The sequence below is a fragment of the Rhinoraja longicauda genome, chromosome 27, assembly GCF_053455715.1.
Source record: "Rhinoraja longicauda isolate Sanriku21f chromosome 27, sRhiLon1.1, whole genome shotgun sequence".
Classification (NCBI taxonomy): domain Eukaryota; kingdom Metazoa; phylum Chordata; class Chondrichthyes; order Rajiformes; family Arhynchobatidae; genus Rhinoraja; species Rhinoraja longicauda.
Genome location: NC_135979.1, coordinates 31,412,444 through 31,428,101, shown reverse-complemented (window position 1 = coordinate 31,428,101; position 15,658 = coordinate 31,412,444). Strand labels below are relative to the sequence as shown.

Sequence of the window (15,658 nt, the reverse complement as noted above, 5' to 3'; positions counted from 1 at the left end):
AGCAGCAGAGCGGAGGGTGCCGGTGGGAGTGTGCCTGTGGAGGAGGTCAGTCAGGTAGGATGGGGCCAGGTTATGGAGGGCTTTGTAGGTCATGAGGAGGATTTTGTACTGGATTCTCTGGGGGATGGGGAGCCAGTGGAGTTTGTAAAGGACGGGGGTGATATGGTCACGGATCGGGGTGTGGGTGAGTAGACGGGCAGCGGAGTTTTGAATGCATTGAAGTTTACTGATGATTTTTGAGGGTGCGCCATAGAGGAGGCTGTTGCAGTAGTCCAGACGGGAGGTGATGAAGGCATGGATGAGGGTTTCTGCAGCTGTGGAGGAGAGGGATGGACGGAGACGGGCAATGTTTTTGAGGTGGAAGAAGGCTGTCTTTGTGATGTGTTTGATGTGTTTGTCGAAAGAGAGGGTTTGATCAAAGATGATTCCAAGATTCCGGATGTGAGGGGAGGTGGATTCTGGGAGACCATCAATATTGAGGATGAAGTTTTGGGTGGATTTGGTGAGCGTTTTTGGACCAATGATGATGATTTCAGATTTGTTGCAGTTGAGTTTGAGGAAATTTGATTGAAGTCAAGATTTTATTTCAGTGATGCAGTTTGTCAGTGTAGAGTGTGTGGTGGTGGAGATTGACTTGGTGGAGATGAGAAGCTGGATATCATCGGCGAAGCAGTGGAAGTTGAGACCATGACGGCGGATTAATTGACCAAGGGGGAACAGGTAGAGGATGAAGAGGAGGGGGCCAAGGACTGAGCCTTGGGGGACACCTTGGGGGAGGGGAGCGGTGGGGGATTTACAGTTGTTAATGGAGATGAACTGGTGCCTGTCAGAGAGGTAAGATTTGAACCAGGATAGGGCTGTGCCGGTGATGTTAAAGGAGGTTTCAAGTCGGGTGAGGAGAATGGAGTGATTTATGGTGTCAAAGGCGGCGCTGAGGTCAAGTAGGATGAGGATGTTGAGGTTGCCAGCGTCGGAGGAGAGGAAAAGGTCGTTTGTGATTTTGAGGAGCGCAGTTTCAGTACAGTGGTTGGAGCGGAATCCAGATTGGAAAGTTTCATACAGGTTATTGGTAGAGAGGTGGTATTTGAGTTGGGAAGCTACAGCACGTTCCAAAACTTTGGACAGAAAGGGTAGGTTGGAGATTGGTCTGAAGTTGTTTGGGGTGTCAGGGTTGAGACCAGGTTTTTTCAGAATGGGGGTGACAGCAGCGATTTTGAGGGATGGCGGGACGATGCCAGTGGACAGGGAGGAGTTTATTGTTGCAGTGATAATTGGAGAGAGAGCAGGAAGGCAGGCCTTGACAAAGCTGGAGGGGATGGGGTCCAGAGAGCAGGTGGCAGTTTTTATTCCTGTGAAGAGGTCAGAGAGGTCGGTGGTGGAGACTGGGGAGAACTGAGGCAGGGGTTGACAGGATAAGGGGGGGGCAGGTGGTTTGAGGGGGAGCAGGTGCGTTGGTGGTTAAGGTGCTGTAGATGCTGTCTATTTTGCTTTGGAAGAATGAAAGAATCAAATCCGGTTCATTACACAACACAACACTACATCCAGAATTGCCTTCTCCTTGGTAGGCTCCAGTACATGCTGCTCTAAGAATCCATCTCGGCGACACTCCACAAACTCCCTTTCTTGGGGACCATTACGAAGCTGATTTTCCCAGTGTACCTGCATGTTGAAATCTCCCATAACCATCGTAGTATTACATTTGCAACATGCCAACTTTAACTCTTGATTCAACTTGCACCCTATATCCAGGCTACTGTTTGGGGGCCTGTAGATAACTCCCATTAGGGTCTTTTTATCCGTACAATTCCTCAGTTCTCAGAGAAGCATAATTTGAGAGCAGTTTTTCTTAACCCCTCCCAATTGATGGTGTCAAAGGCATTAGTGAGGTCAAAAATGACTAAGAACAATGGTCGGTGCTGTTTCCTGCATTCCTCTTCGGATTATGACTGAATGAAGACCATGAACATTGTGCTGCTAAATGGACAGAATGCACACCATGATTAAAGGAGCATCGTTTGAGTTACTGAAAGAAGGCAGTGGAGGAAGAACCAAACAATGACTTTCCCCGCACTTAGCAGCAAAGAGCCATCTCTTTAATTCAAAACAAAGGACCCCATTCCTGAAGGTGGTCGCTTGGTGTCACCTCCTCATCCCAGATTGACAATGAGATGTGGACCTATGACCGATTCACTTTTCCACAAAGTTTTAGAACTTCAGCAGCCAAAGTATTGATTCTCAAAGTCTTTTTTTATTTGGGATTTGGCTTTTTCGAACATATTGATCTGGAATCTATTTTTTATAACCACAGAAAATGTTTCACTTGAGGTTGACAAAGCATGTTATTTTGTTTAAGATACTCCAACTTCTTAAGTACCACTTTAAATGGCATAGTTACATGAATCATCGGTGGAGTTGCTGCCTTACAGCACCAGAGACGGTGCGGCACGGTAGCGCAGCGGTAGAGTTGCTGCTTTACAGCGAATGCAGCGCCGGAGACTCAGGTTCGATCCTGACTACGGGTGCTGCACTGTAAGGAGTTTGTACGTTCTCCCCGTGACCTGCGTGGGTTTTCTCCGAGATCTTCGGTTTCCTCCCACACTCCAAAGACGTACAGGTATGTAGGTTAATTGGCTGGGTAAATGTAAAAATTGTCCCTAGTGGGTGTAGGATGGTGTTAATGTACGGGGATCGCTGGGCGGCACGGACTGGGTGGGCCGAAAAGGCCTGTTTCCGGCTGTATATATATGATATGATATGAGACCTGGGTTCGATCCTGACTGCAGGTGCTGTCTGCACAGTTTGTACATTCTCCCCGTGACCTGCGTGGGTTTTCTCCGAGAACTTCGGTTCTCCCACGCTCCAAAGATGTACAAGTTTGTAGGCTAATTGGCGGTATAATTGTAAATTGTCCCTAGTGTGTGTAGAATAGTGTTATGTGAGGCGGTTGATGGTGGGCGTGGACTCGGTGGCCCAAAGAGCCTGTTTCCATGCTGTATCTCCAAACTAAACTAAAAATCAACACTCAGTGTATGATGATGCAATGTGCACCAAAGAGTTAGACAATAGACAATAGACAATAGGTGCAGGAGGAGGCCATTCGGCCCTTCGAGCCAGCACCGCCATTCAATGTGATCATGGCTGATCATTCTCAATCAGTACCCCGTTCCTGCCTTCTCCCCATACCCCCTGACTTCGCTATCCTTAAGAGCTCTATCCAGCTCTCTCTTGAATGCATTCAGAGAATTGGCCTCCACTGCCTTCTGATGCAGAGAATTCCACAGATTCACAACAGTCTGACTGAAAAAGTTTTTCCCTCATCTCAGTTCTAAATGGCCTACCCCTTATTCTTAAACAGTGGCCCCTTGATCTGGACTCCCCCAACATTGGGAACACGTTTCCTGCCTCTAACGTGTCCAACCCCTTAATAATCTTATACTATGGCGAGTCCGAAAACTTGTTGGTTGTAGAAGAAGTTTATTGCAGCCGCAATATTCGAATACAGAGTTAAACAACAAGGTAAAGGACAACCATCAAAAACTTACTGTCTTCTTCGAAGACTTCGCCGAACTGAACATTTCGGGCGCCAAAAGCGCACATGACCACGCTGGCCAATCAGCGATGTCGCTCTCTGGACCAATCCCCATGGTCGCGTTCACACGTGACCTCGCTGGCCAATCTGAGGGTTCGACGACCCGGACCATTCTCTATGGTCGCTACATGACCCCCCCAAGAACCCGAGGTACGGAACCTAGCAGGGAGCCGGATTTCGCGACCATAACGAGTACGGAGAGGGGCAGCCTGAACCACAGGAGCCGGGGGTTCCGGACTTGGAGGAACTGCCGGAACGGGGGGTCCTGGAGGAACTGCCGGAACGGGGGGTCCTGGAGGAACTGCCGGAGAGGGGGGTCCTGGACTGAGCGGAACTAACGGAGGTCGGCCTCTCCTAGGGGTTTGGCCGACCAGGACTGGTTGATCCAGATCCAAGTGTGCAGGTTTGAGCCGGGACACCGAGACGAGCTCACTCTTGCCGCACATGTCTAAGGTGAAGGTAGCCGTTGCCTTACGCAAAACCCGGAACGGCCCTTGATAGACCCTCTGCAACGGGGCGCGATGGGAATCTTTTCGCAGAAACACAAACTCACAGTCCTTCAGGGAAGGCGGTTCATGTACCATGGGACACCCATGACGTGAAGTCGGAACTGGAGCCAGGGAACCCACCCGTGCCCGGAGAGATGCTAAAACTGATGGGACTGTAGGCAGCTGGTCCGAAGGGTCCGGAAACAAATCTCCGGGTACTCGAAGTGTCGAGCCATATACTAGCTCCGCGGACGACGCACCGAGATCTAGCTTAGGAGCAGTCCGGATGCCCAGAAGAACCCAGGGGAGCTGGTCTACCCAGTCCGGGCCTTCAAGCCTTGCACTGAGGGACGCCTTAAGTTGACGGTGGAACCTTTCTACAAGTCCATTTGCCTGGGGGTGATATGCAGTAGTGGGTTGTAACTTGGAACCGTACAGTTCTGCGAGCGCGGCCCAGAGGGACAAAGTGAACTGCGGCCCCCTGTCAGTGGTAATAACTGCCGGGACCCCGAAACGAGCTACCCAATGGAGGGCCAAAGTCCTGGCACAAGACGCTGACGAAATATCAGACAATGGGAAAGCCTCTGGCCACCGGGTGAACCGATCCACCACCGTGAGGAGGTGGGTGTAGCCCCGGGAGGAAGGCAAAGGCCCGAATAAATCCACGTGGATGTGGAAAAAACGAACTGCTGGGACCTCGAACTCCTGTACGGGGGGCTGGACATGGCGCTGGACTTTAGCGGTCTGACAGGGAACGCAGGAACGCGCCCAACCCGCTACCTGTTTCCGTAGGCCATGCCAGACAAACCGAGCTGCTACCAAAGCAGAGGTGGAGCGGATGGACGGGTGCACCAGCCCATGAATGGCATCAAAAACCCGGCGCTGAAGGGAGGGCGGTACTACCGGTCTGGGACGGGGAAGAGAAACATCGCACCATACTTTCGTGCCCTCCGACCCACAAGCTACCTGAGCCAACTTCAATCCCGAAGTGGTGGACTGGTATGCCGAAGCGGTATCCGCTAGAAGCTGTGCCTCCGCAAGCTCCTGGGGATCCACCTCGCAGTCCACCGCCGAAATAGGGGAAAAAGCAGGTCTAGACAGGGCGTCAGCAACGGCATTAAGCTTACCCGCGACATGACGGACATCGGTGGTAAATTCGGAGATAGCAGTCAGGTGCCGCTGCTGGCGGGCCGACCATGGGTCAGACAATTTGAAAAATGCAAATGTTAATGGTTTGTGGTCCGTAAAGGCCACAAATGGGCGGCCCTCAAGGAAATACCTGAAATGACGAACAGCTAAATAGAGGGCCAGAAGCTCTCGGTCAAATGCGCTATACTTCAGCTCAGCCGAATTTAGTTGCCAGCTGAAAAACGCCAAGGGCTGCCAACGGCCACCGACCTGCTGCTCCAAGACCCCGCCCACCGCCACGTCAGAGGCGTCAACCGTCAGGGCCGTGGGGGCGGAGGGGCTCGGGTGGACCAACATGGTGGCGTCTGCTAATGCTGCCTTAGCTGCTGTAAAAGCCGACTCTGCGGTCGGGGACCACAACAACTCTACCGGTTTTCCCGCAAGGCACTGGAAAAGCAGGCGCAGGACTCGCGCAGCTGCCGGAACGAACCTATGGTAGAAATTAACCATGCCTACGAACTCCTGTAGTCCTTTTACTGTGGTGGGCCTGGGAAATGCCCGGATAGCCTCCACCTTCTCGGGCAAAGGGGAGGCGCCGGCAGGGGTAATTCTGTGCCCTAGAAAATCAAGAGAAGGGAGGCCGAATTGACATTTGGAGGGTTGGATAATGAGCCCGTGGTCTTGGAGCCGCTGGAACACAGTCCGCAAGTGGACCTGGTGTTCCTGCACTGAGGGGCTGGCGACCAGGATGTCGTCTAAATAAATAAACAAAAAGGGTAAACCCCGACCCACACGGTCCATCAGTCGTTGGAAAGCCTGTGCCGCGTTCTTTAAACCGAAAGGCGTACGCAACCATTCAAACAACCCGAACGGAGTAATCGTTGCAGTTTTCTGTATGTCCTCCGGACGCACCGGAATCTGGTGGTATCCTCGCACCAAATCGATTTTGGAGACCACCGCTCCTTCCAGCCCAGACGAAAAGTCCTGTAGGTGCGGTATGGGGTAGCGATCAGCCGTGGTGACAGCATTGAGACGCCGATAATCGCCACATGGTCTCCACCCCCCAGATGCCTTGGAGACCATATGCAACGGCGAGGCCCACGGGCTGTCGGACTGACGGACAATTCCCATTTCCTCCATCTTCCTAAATTCTGCCCGTGCCACCACCAGTTTGTCTGGCGGTAGTCTCCTGGCCCGAGCGAAAACGGGAGGGCCCTCGGTGCGGATGTGATGGACCACGCCGTGCTTGGCCGAAGGCGTGTCAAAACGTTGGATGAGCAGCTCTGGAAACTCCGCCAGGATCTCAGCATACGAGTCAGGGGCTGCGACGACGGCCTGGACAGTAGGGCTGGGCGGGGAGGCGATTGTCGGAGCGACGGGCTCCTCTCCGGCGGAGGGTCGGAGGTCGTTACCGCGGACATCAGGGACCAGTGAAAAAGCCCAGAGAAAATCTGCGCCCAGGATCGCTTGTCTGACGTCTGCTATGATGAATGGCCATTCGTACGTGCGGAGGCTTAACACAAGGGACATCTTCCGTATACCGAAAGTGCGAATGGGGCTGCCATTAACCGCGATGAGGGTGGGACCTGTCTTACCCGTTCTGGTTTCGAGGTCGGTCGGCGGCACTATACTGACGATGGCTCCCGTGTCCACCAAAAATTCTGTGTCCGTGAATCGATCGTGGACGTAGAGGCGTCGGTTCTGGCCAATCGTAACTGCCCCCATGTACGATCGGCCGAGGCATTTCCCGCGAAGGTACAAGGTGAGCGGCAGTTGCGGGATTCGCTACCCCATCGTAGGTGATAATAGCACCAGCCGCGCTTGTGCGGATCTTTTTGGCGGGCTTTCGGAGAACTGGCGGGAGACGCGGCACCATCTTGATGTCGCTGTGGCGTGGTCACGGATGTCGAGACCTTGTTGATCGAACCGCTTGCCTTGTTTTTAGCCGCTATGAGCGCGTCCGCTTTCGCTGCATATGCTTCGGGGTCCTTAAAAGAACAATCCGTGAGCAGCAGTCGGACATCCTCAGGAAGCTTCTCTCGGAATGCCTGTTCGAACATAAGGCAATCCGTATGCTCACCGGCTAGCATCATCATTTCGGCCATGAGAACGGAAGGCCGTCGATCTCCGAGGTCCGGTAAGTGCAGAAGTCTTGCAGCGCAATCATGCCTATTAAACCCGAAGGTTCGCAGTAACACTTTCTTCATGGCCTCGTACTTGCTTTCCGCAGGCGGATTAACAATGAACCGCATCACGCGTGTGGTCGTCTCCGGTGATAGAGCGCTGACGAGGTAGTAATACATCGTCGAGTCGTCCGATATCTTCTTTATATGAAATTGACATTCGGTGTGGACAAACCAAGATTGCGGTGAATGTGTCCAAAACAACGGAAGGTGAACGCTTACCGCGCTTAACTCCGGTGTGCCAGGCGCGGCAATCAACAACGAGGCGTCGTGTTCCTGCATAGTCGGTGATCGTCCAGATCACGTCGGGGTCACCAATATGGCGAGTCCGAAAACTTGTTGGTTGTAGAAGAAGTTTATTGCAGCCGCAATATTCGAATACAGAGTTAAACAACAAGGTAAAGGACAACCATCAAAAACTTACTGTCTTCTTCGAAGACTTCGCCGAACTGAACATTTCGGGCGCCAAAAGCGCACATGACCACGCTGGCCAATCAGCGATGTCGCTCTCTGGACCAATCCCCATGGTCGCGTTCACACGTGACCTCGCTGGCCAATCTGAGGGTTCGACGACCCGGACCATTCTCTATGGTCGCTACAATACGTTTCGATAAGATCTCCTCTCATCCTTCTAAATTCCAGTGTACACAAGCTTAGTCGCTCCAGTCTTTCAACAAATGATAGTCCCGCCATTCCAGGAATTAACCTAGTAAACCTTTGCTGCATGCCCTCAACAGCAAGAACATCCTTCCTCAAATTTGGAGACCAAAACTGCACACAGTACTCCAGGTGCGGTCTCACTAGGGCCCTGTACAACTGCAGATGGACCTCTTTGCTCCTATACTCAACTGCCTTTGTCCCACAACCCTCTACACCCGTTCTAATCAAGAATTTGTCTCTGATAGGCACAATTGTAGCAGTGAGTTCCACCGATGAACCACCCTCCCCTCCGTACTGGAGCATTTATGGAGAAAGAAAGATGGGCGATTAAATCATCAGCCCACTACCAATATTTAATTCTATTTTTATATTGAGAATCAGGGGAGAGCGCGAACGCAGTCCCCCAGCAGCTGATATATATATATATATATATGTTTACATGTTCTGTTGTGCTGCTGCAAGTAAAATCCCATTGTTCTATCATTGACAACAAAACACAATTTCACACAAATTATTGGCGTCGAATTAGGCCATTCAATCTTGGCTGATCTCTTGCTTTCTCTCCATAACCCTCGACACCAGTTCTAATGAAGAATTTGTCTCTGTGCCTTAAAGATATACACTGGTTTGGCCTCTACAGACACACTTGTGTCACTGGTTTGGCCTCTACAGACACACTTGTAGCAATACCCTCCATACTGGAGCAGTTGTGGAGAAAGAAAGATAGGCAATTAATCTTCAGCCCACTGCCAATATTTCATTCTGTTTTTATATTGTAAACCAGGGGAGAGCGCGAACGCAGTCCCCCACTACCACAAATTTTGCAGTCGAGTATCCCGCATTTGGGGACATCGCAGGCGTCAGCACACCCGAAGTGCAATGGGATAGCCTCGTCCTGGGCGATCAGCCATCATGACCACTGATTCTCCCCTGCCAGGTAAGTATGCTTTGTGTCGGTTGCTCACGCCCTCCCAATCACTGTCACCACTCCTTTACCCCAACACGAGCCAGCCGCGATTACAAACCTTAGATCGCATCTTCTTAGGCACTCACTACCTATAAACATAGTATAACTTTATGTATTGTCATTCTTTCTCGTCTAAACTACTGTCAGGTTTCACAAATTAAAGCTTTGTGTTCGTCCTTTATATTTGCATATCTTCCCTAAATGGAAGTAACCCGGCTGGCCTCCAGCCTGCAGTTCTGCAGTTCTCCGCTGGATGTCAGCATCAGCCTGCCCCTTGGTTTCATTCACAAATAAAAGACACCAGTGCTGGAGTAACTCAGAGGGTCAGGCAGCCTTCAGTTTAGTTTATTTTGGTTTAGTGTAGAGATACAACGCAGAAACAGGCCCTTTGGCCCATCCACTTCGCAACGACCAGCGATCCTTGTACAATAACAATATCCTACACACACTAGGGACACTTTTTACTTCTATACCAAGTCAATTAACATACAAAAATGTACTTCTGGAGTGTCGGAAGTACCCACGCAGGTCATGGGGAGTACGTACAATCTCCATAAATACGGCACTCGTAGCCAGGATCGTTCCCGGGTCTCTGGCGCCGTAAGGCAGCAACTCTACCGCTACGCCACCCTATCTGTGGAGAACATGGACAGACTGAACTGAAGAAGCACCCTGACCTGAAACATCACCTATCCATGTTCCCCAGAGATGCTGCCTGACCCGCTGAGTTACTCCAGCACTCTGTGAAACGTCACCTATCCATGTAAGGCAAAGGTAGACACCTCACACGCTCTCCTTCTCCTCGATAACTTCCGGTTTCCAGGCCCCCACTCCCTCATCTTTACCATGGATGTCCAGTCACTCTACACTTCCATCCCCCACAAGGATGGTCTTGAAGCCCTGTTTCTTCCTCGACCGTAGAACCAGCGAATCCCCATCTACCAACACTCTCCTCCGCCTAGCAGAGCTGGTTCTTAACCTCAACAACTTTTCCTTTGACTCCTCCCACTTCCTCCAAACCAGAGGCGTAGCTATGGGCACTCGCATGGGCCCTAGCTTTGCATGCCTCTTTGTCGGGTACGTCGAACAATCCCTGTTCCAGATGTACACCGACCCCATCCCCGAACTCTACCTCTGCTACATCGATGACTGCATTGGTGCTACCTCTTGTACCCATGCAGAACTCACTGACTTCATACATTTCACCATTAATTTCCATCCTGCTCTTAAATATACCTGGACCATCTCCGACATCTCCCTCCCATTTCTGGACCTCACCATTTCCATCACAGGAGACAGACTAGTTACTGACATCTACTATAAACCCACTGACTCCCACAGCTATCTGGACTACACTTCTTCCCACCCGGTCTCCTGCAAAAAGTCTATCCCCTACTCCCAATTCCTCCGTCTACGCTGCATCTGCGCCCGGGATGAGGTGTTTCACACTAGGGCATCAGAGATGTCCTTATTCTTCAGGAAACGGGGCTTCCACTCTTCCATTATAGATGAGGCTCTCACTAGGGCCTCCTCTATATCCTGCAGCTCCGCTCTTGCTCCCCCTCCCCCCATTCGTTACAAGGATAGAATCCCCCTTGTCCTCACCTTCCACCCCATCAGCTAGCGTATCCAACAAATCAACATTTCCGTCACCTCCAACGGGACCCCACTACTGGCCACATCTTCACATCTCCACCCCTTTCTGCTTTCCGCAGAGACCGTTCCCTCCATAACTCCCTGGTCCACTCGTCTCTTCCTACCTAAACCAGGCTCGGTGATCGTTTCGCTCAATACCTTCGCTCTGTCCGCCTTAACCAACCTGATCTCCCAGTGGCCGGGCACTTCCACTCCCCCTCCCACTCCCAGTCTGACCTTTCTGTCATGGGCCTCCTCCAGTGTCATAGTGAGGCCCACCGCAAATTGGAGGAACAGCACCTCATATTTCGCTTGGGCAGCTTAGAGCCCAGCGGTATGAACATTGACCTCTAACTTTAGATAGCTCCTCTGTCCCTCCTTTCCCCTTCCCCGTTCTCCCACTGTCTTCCTGTCTCCACCTATATCCTTTCTTTGTCGTCATCCCCTCCCCCACCCCCCCGACATCAGTCTGAAGAAGGGTCTCGACCCGAAACGTCACCCATTCCTTCTCTCCAGAGTTGCTGCATGACCCGCTGAGTTACTCCAGCATTTTGTGATACCTTCTGCTACAGCAGTTTAGGTTACAAATGACACAATACAAATAGTTAATACTTGTGCAATTCCAAAGTAATATCTTTCTTATTCTTTAACAAACAAAAATTATGGCCACAAGTGAATCAAGACAATGACAATTTGTCTATTATGTAATTTAGTCAGTGAGACTCTTGGCTCTAAGTTAGAAGGTGGGTTGATTCAAGGCACGACCAAAGATTTGAGCACAACATATCTACTGGTACTAAGGCCATGTTGCATATTTGGATCCTTGGCATATCTGCTGCAACCAGATAGTGTAACACTGGTTTCTATACCACCTCCCTCACCACCAACCAGAGACCTAATCATCCCGTCCAGTTGAGGCAAAGATTCACAAACACATCCACCAACCTCACCGACTGCATTTGGTCCCCACAATGCAGCGTCTTTCACAACGGCAAGACCAAGCACAGAGCAGGTTAACAGATGTGCAGAGTGCCTGTGCTCTCTCCAAGGTGGCCATGCTGAGCACAAGTTGCACGCCATTTCAATTCCCCTTCGCCCTCCCAACCAACCTGCCCTTCCTTAGCCTTCACCACCAGCCAAGAATGTTTAATTGTGCAGGAAGGGATTGCAGATGCTGGTTTAAACTGGAGATAGACACAAAAAGCTGGAGTAATTCAGCGGGTCAGATAGCACCTCTGGAGAAAAGGAATAGGTGATGTTTCGGGTCGAGACCCCTCTTCAGATGGGTACAATTGGCATATGCACCAAAATGGAACAATGAAATTCATACTTGCAGCAGCATAATAGATACTCAATACAGTACTCAGTACTAACATAGTACTTAATACATAACATAATAGATACTCAATACAGTACTCAGTACTAACATAGTACTCAATACATAACATAATAAAACAAAGCAGTCGCTTAAAGTTAGCATGCAGGTACAGCAGGCAGTGAAGAAAGCTAATGGCATGTTGCCCTTTATGACAAGAGGAGTTGAGTATCGGAGCAAAGAGGTCCTTCTGCAGTTGTACATGGCCCTAGTGAGACCGCACCTGGAGTACTGTGTGCAGTTTTGGTCCCCAAATTTGAGGAAGGACATTCTTGCTATTGAGGACGTGCAGCATAGGTTTACTAGGTTAATTCCCGGAATTGCGGGACTGTTGTATGTTGAAATGATCCCAGGAATGAGTAAGTTAACCTATGATGAACATTTGTCGGCACTGGGCCTGGACTCGCTGGCGTTTAGAAGAATGAGGGAGGACCTCATTGAAACATACAGAATAGTGAAAGGCTTGGAAAGAGTGGATGTGGAGAGGATGTTTCCAATAGTGGGGGATTCTAGGATTAGAGGTCATAGCCTCAGAATTAAAGGACGTTCTTTTAGGAAGGAGATGAGGAGAAATTTCTTTAGTCAGAGGGTGGTGAATCTGTGGAATTCTTTGCCACAGAAGGCTATGGAGGCTAGGTCAGTGGATATTTTTAAGGCAGAGATACTGTAGATAGATGTTTGATTAGTACAGGTGTCAGAATTAATGGGGAGAAGGCAGGAGAATAGGGTTAGGAGGGAGAGATAGATCAGCCATGATTGAATTGCAGAGTAGACTTGATGGGCCGAATGGCCTAATTCTATCTCTTATAACCTTATTTGTTCCGGGTCCCCTCCATTGCCTGAGTGTGGCCACGTGAAAACTGGAAAAACAGCACTTCATGTTCCGCTGGGGGAGCTTACAATTCAACCATTCCTTCCTTCCTCCCCCCAACCCCTTCCACTCTTCCCTGTGCTACCTGTAGCTGCACCTATTTCTTCCTTTTCCCCTCCTCTTCCACCCATTCACAACTTGTCTCACCTATATCCACCTATCGTTTGCCAGGCTTTATCCTCACCTCCTTTTTTCCAGCTTTCTCCCATCCCCCATCATAATCAGTCTGACAAAGGGTCCAACCCAAAACATTACCTATCCATGTTCTCCAGAGATGCTTCCAGACCCGTTGAGTTACTCCAGCACGTTGTGTCCTTTTTTGTAAACCAGCATCTGGAGTTCCTTGTATCTACCAATTTATAGGAACTTGGCTCAGACTTTTCACATGGCTTCCCCATCTCTATATCAATGAGTTGCCTTTCCTGGGTAGAAGAAATTTTCAGAAGCATTTGGCAGTTGTTCACAGGACAGACCAGTTAAACCAATGGTTATGGCTGCAACTGCACTGCTGCCCGAAGAAAGAGTCAATGGGAATGTGGCTGACATGACCATCAAGGATCCCAGAACAACAAATGGCATAACTTCAAAGGCCTTGGCATGTCAAACAAGACCACATGCCAGTTAAAGACCATGTGAGATTGAATTTTCTGCAATGGGACTCTCCTGTCTGCTGTTTCAGCTTTCAACTATTACACCGTATATATATGACAATAAAACACTCTTTTCACTCCTGTCCCTCCTCGGACCACTGTCGGTAGGTACTGCTGACCGGGAGCACCCCACAAGCCTTGCCGTTTCAGAGATGCTCTGACCCAGTCATCTGGCCATAACAATTTGGCCCTTGTCAAAGTCGCTCCGGTCTTTACTCCTGCCCATTTCTCCTGCATCCAACACATCAACTTCAAGAACTGACTGTTCACTTGCTGTCTAATATATCCCACCCCTTGACAGGTGCCATTGTAACACGATAATCAATGTTATTCATTTTGCCTGTCAATGTTTTGGCTCATCAGTGTATCAATAAAGGCTTTGGCTAGGATGTTCTCAAGGATCTGGACAAGTTGAAGTTGGATTTAAAATGTGCATGGAATTAGCTGAGTGATATATAAAAAATGTAGAATTTTAGAAATTAATAATTTGAGAAACAAAACTACCGTTTGAGAAGATTATGACACTAGTTTGCAGGGAGAACAATTAGGAGAGGCAATAATTGACAAATGTTGGAGGGCACCCCATTGAAGGTTTCTGAACAGACATACATCTTTATCAATGAAGGAGCAGATGTCCCAACATGTCAGCCATACAAGTCATGCACTTCCCGTAAGTTATTGAATACCGATACATTTGTTCCTGCTTACCTCAGGAATGCAATGGATAAGTGTAGTTGTTGAGTTTGCTGAGCTCATTGAATTAGGTGCAGATAACACTCACAAGGGTTATTCCCTGGAACCAATGAAACTAGCCAAAAATGGAGGCTCGGTGGAGGATTACAAGGTCATGAGGATTACAGACAGACCCGCTCACCTTGGCTGACTTTTTCTCCGTGTTCCTGCTGACAAGCAGTGGATGATCGTATTTCAACAGAGAGTCGATTGGGGGAATCATCTTTGCAGCTCAGGCCTGCTTTGACCTCACCTAGTTTATCTGTCTCTGGCCCGTCTCCCTATTTCTTCCAGTCTTTCTCTTTATCCCGGTTTATTCTGGACTTTCAGTTTATGTGCATCTCCTCTACTCCCTCTCCTGATTTATTTCTCTCCTCCAAGCGTGTCCAAATTTTTCCTGCTATCTCACTCACACAGTTTCACCCTTCCTTCAGCTCCCAATCTATCCTCTACCGCTCTGTCCTGCCCTCCCTCTCTATCTGTTGATCTATCCCAATCTATATCAGTTGTGCTCTTTCTCCCCACTCTCTCTTCCTCTTTCTGTCCCACTCTCTCTCCTCCCTGACCAGCTCTCTTTCTTTATCCTTCTCCCTTTCTCTCGTCTATCTCCCTTTCTCTCTATCTAATAGATCTACTGTACCTCTCTCCTATATATCTGTATATTTACTGTACCTCTCTCCCAATACCCCACTCTCTCCCGACACCCCACTCTTTATCTTCCCTTATTCTCCTCTCAACCTAAACCCTATTCCTGTGTACCCTACTCTCTCCCTATACCGTAGACTTCCTATAGCCACTCTCTCCCCTCTATCAATACCCCTCTCTAGCTCCCCATATCTCTCTCCCGCTCTCCCTATAGCCCTCTCTCCCTATACCCCTCTCTCCCTATACGCCGCTCCCTCTCTCTCCCTATACCCCTCTACACCTCTCTCCCTATACCCCTCTCCCTATAGCCCTCTCTCTCTCTCGATACCCCTCTCCCTATACCCCTCTCTCCCTATACCCCTCTCTCCCTATAGCCCTCTCTCTCGATACCCCTCTCTCCCTATACCTCTCTCTCCCTATACCCCTTTACCCCTCTCTCTCCCTATACCCCTCTCCCTATACCCCTCTCTCCGTACCTCTCGCTTTCCTTATACCCCTCGCTCTCCCTGTACCTCTCTCTCCCTGTACCTCTCTCTCCCTGTACCTCTCTCTCTCTCTCTCTCTCTCTCTCTGTACCTCTCTCTCTCTCTCTCTGTACCTCTCTCCCTATACCTCTCTCTCTCCCTATACCTCTCCCCTCCACACCTCTCTCCCTCTATATAGACCCAACTCTCTACCCTCTCACTATAGATGTATGTATATCTGTAAACCCCCCCGCTCTCGCTAGAGCCCACG

General features: G+C 49.9%; 1 protein-coding gene and 1 non-coding gene across 2 annotated transcripts in view; both read right to left on the bottom strand.

The window, feature by feature from the left end:
- The window catches only part of dnali1 (dynein, axonemal, light intermediate chain 1), a 34,064-nt gene extending 18,906 nt beyond the window's left edge, over positions 1–15,158 (bottom strand). Inside the window, exon 1 of the mRNA XM_078422938.1 lies at positions 14,421–15,158. Within this exon, the coding sequence (XP_078279064.1) occupies positions 14,421–14,501 (81 nt within the window). The 5' untranslated portion in view covers positions 14,502–15,158. The remainder of the gene's footprint in view (positions 1–14,420) is intronic.
- LOC144606976 (U1 spliceosomal RNA) lies at positions 8,830–8,993 on the bottom strand. Its single transcript, XR_013549038.1, has one exon. It is a non-coding gene; the product is annotated as a U1 spliceosomal RNA (small nuclear RNA).
- Positions 15,159–15,658: the final 500 nt, after the last annotated feature.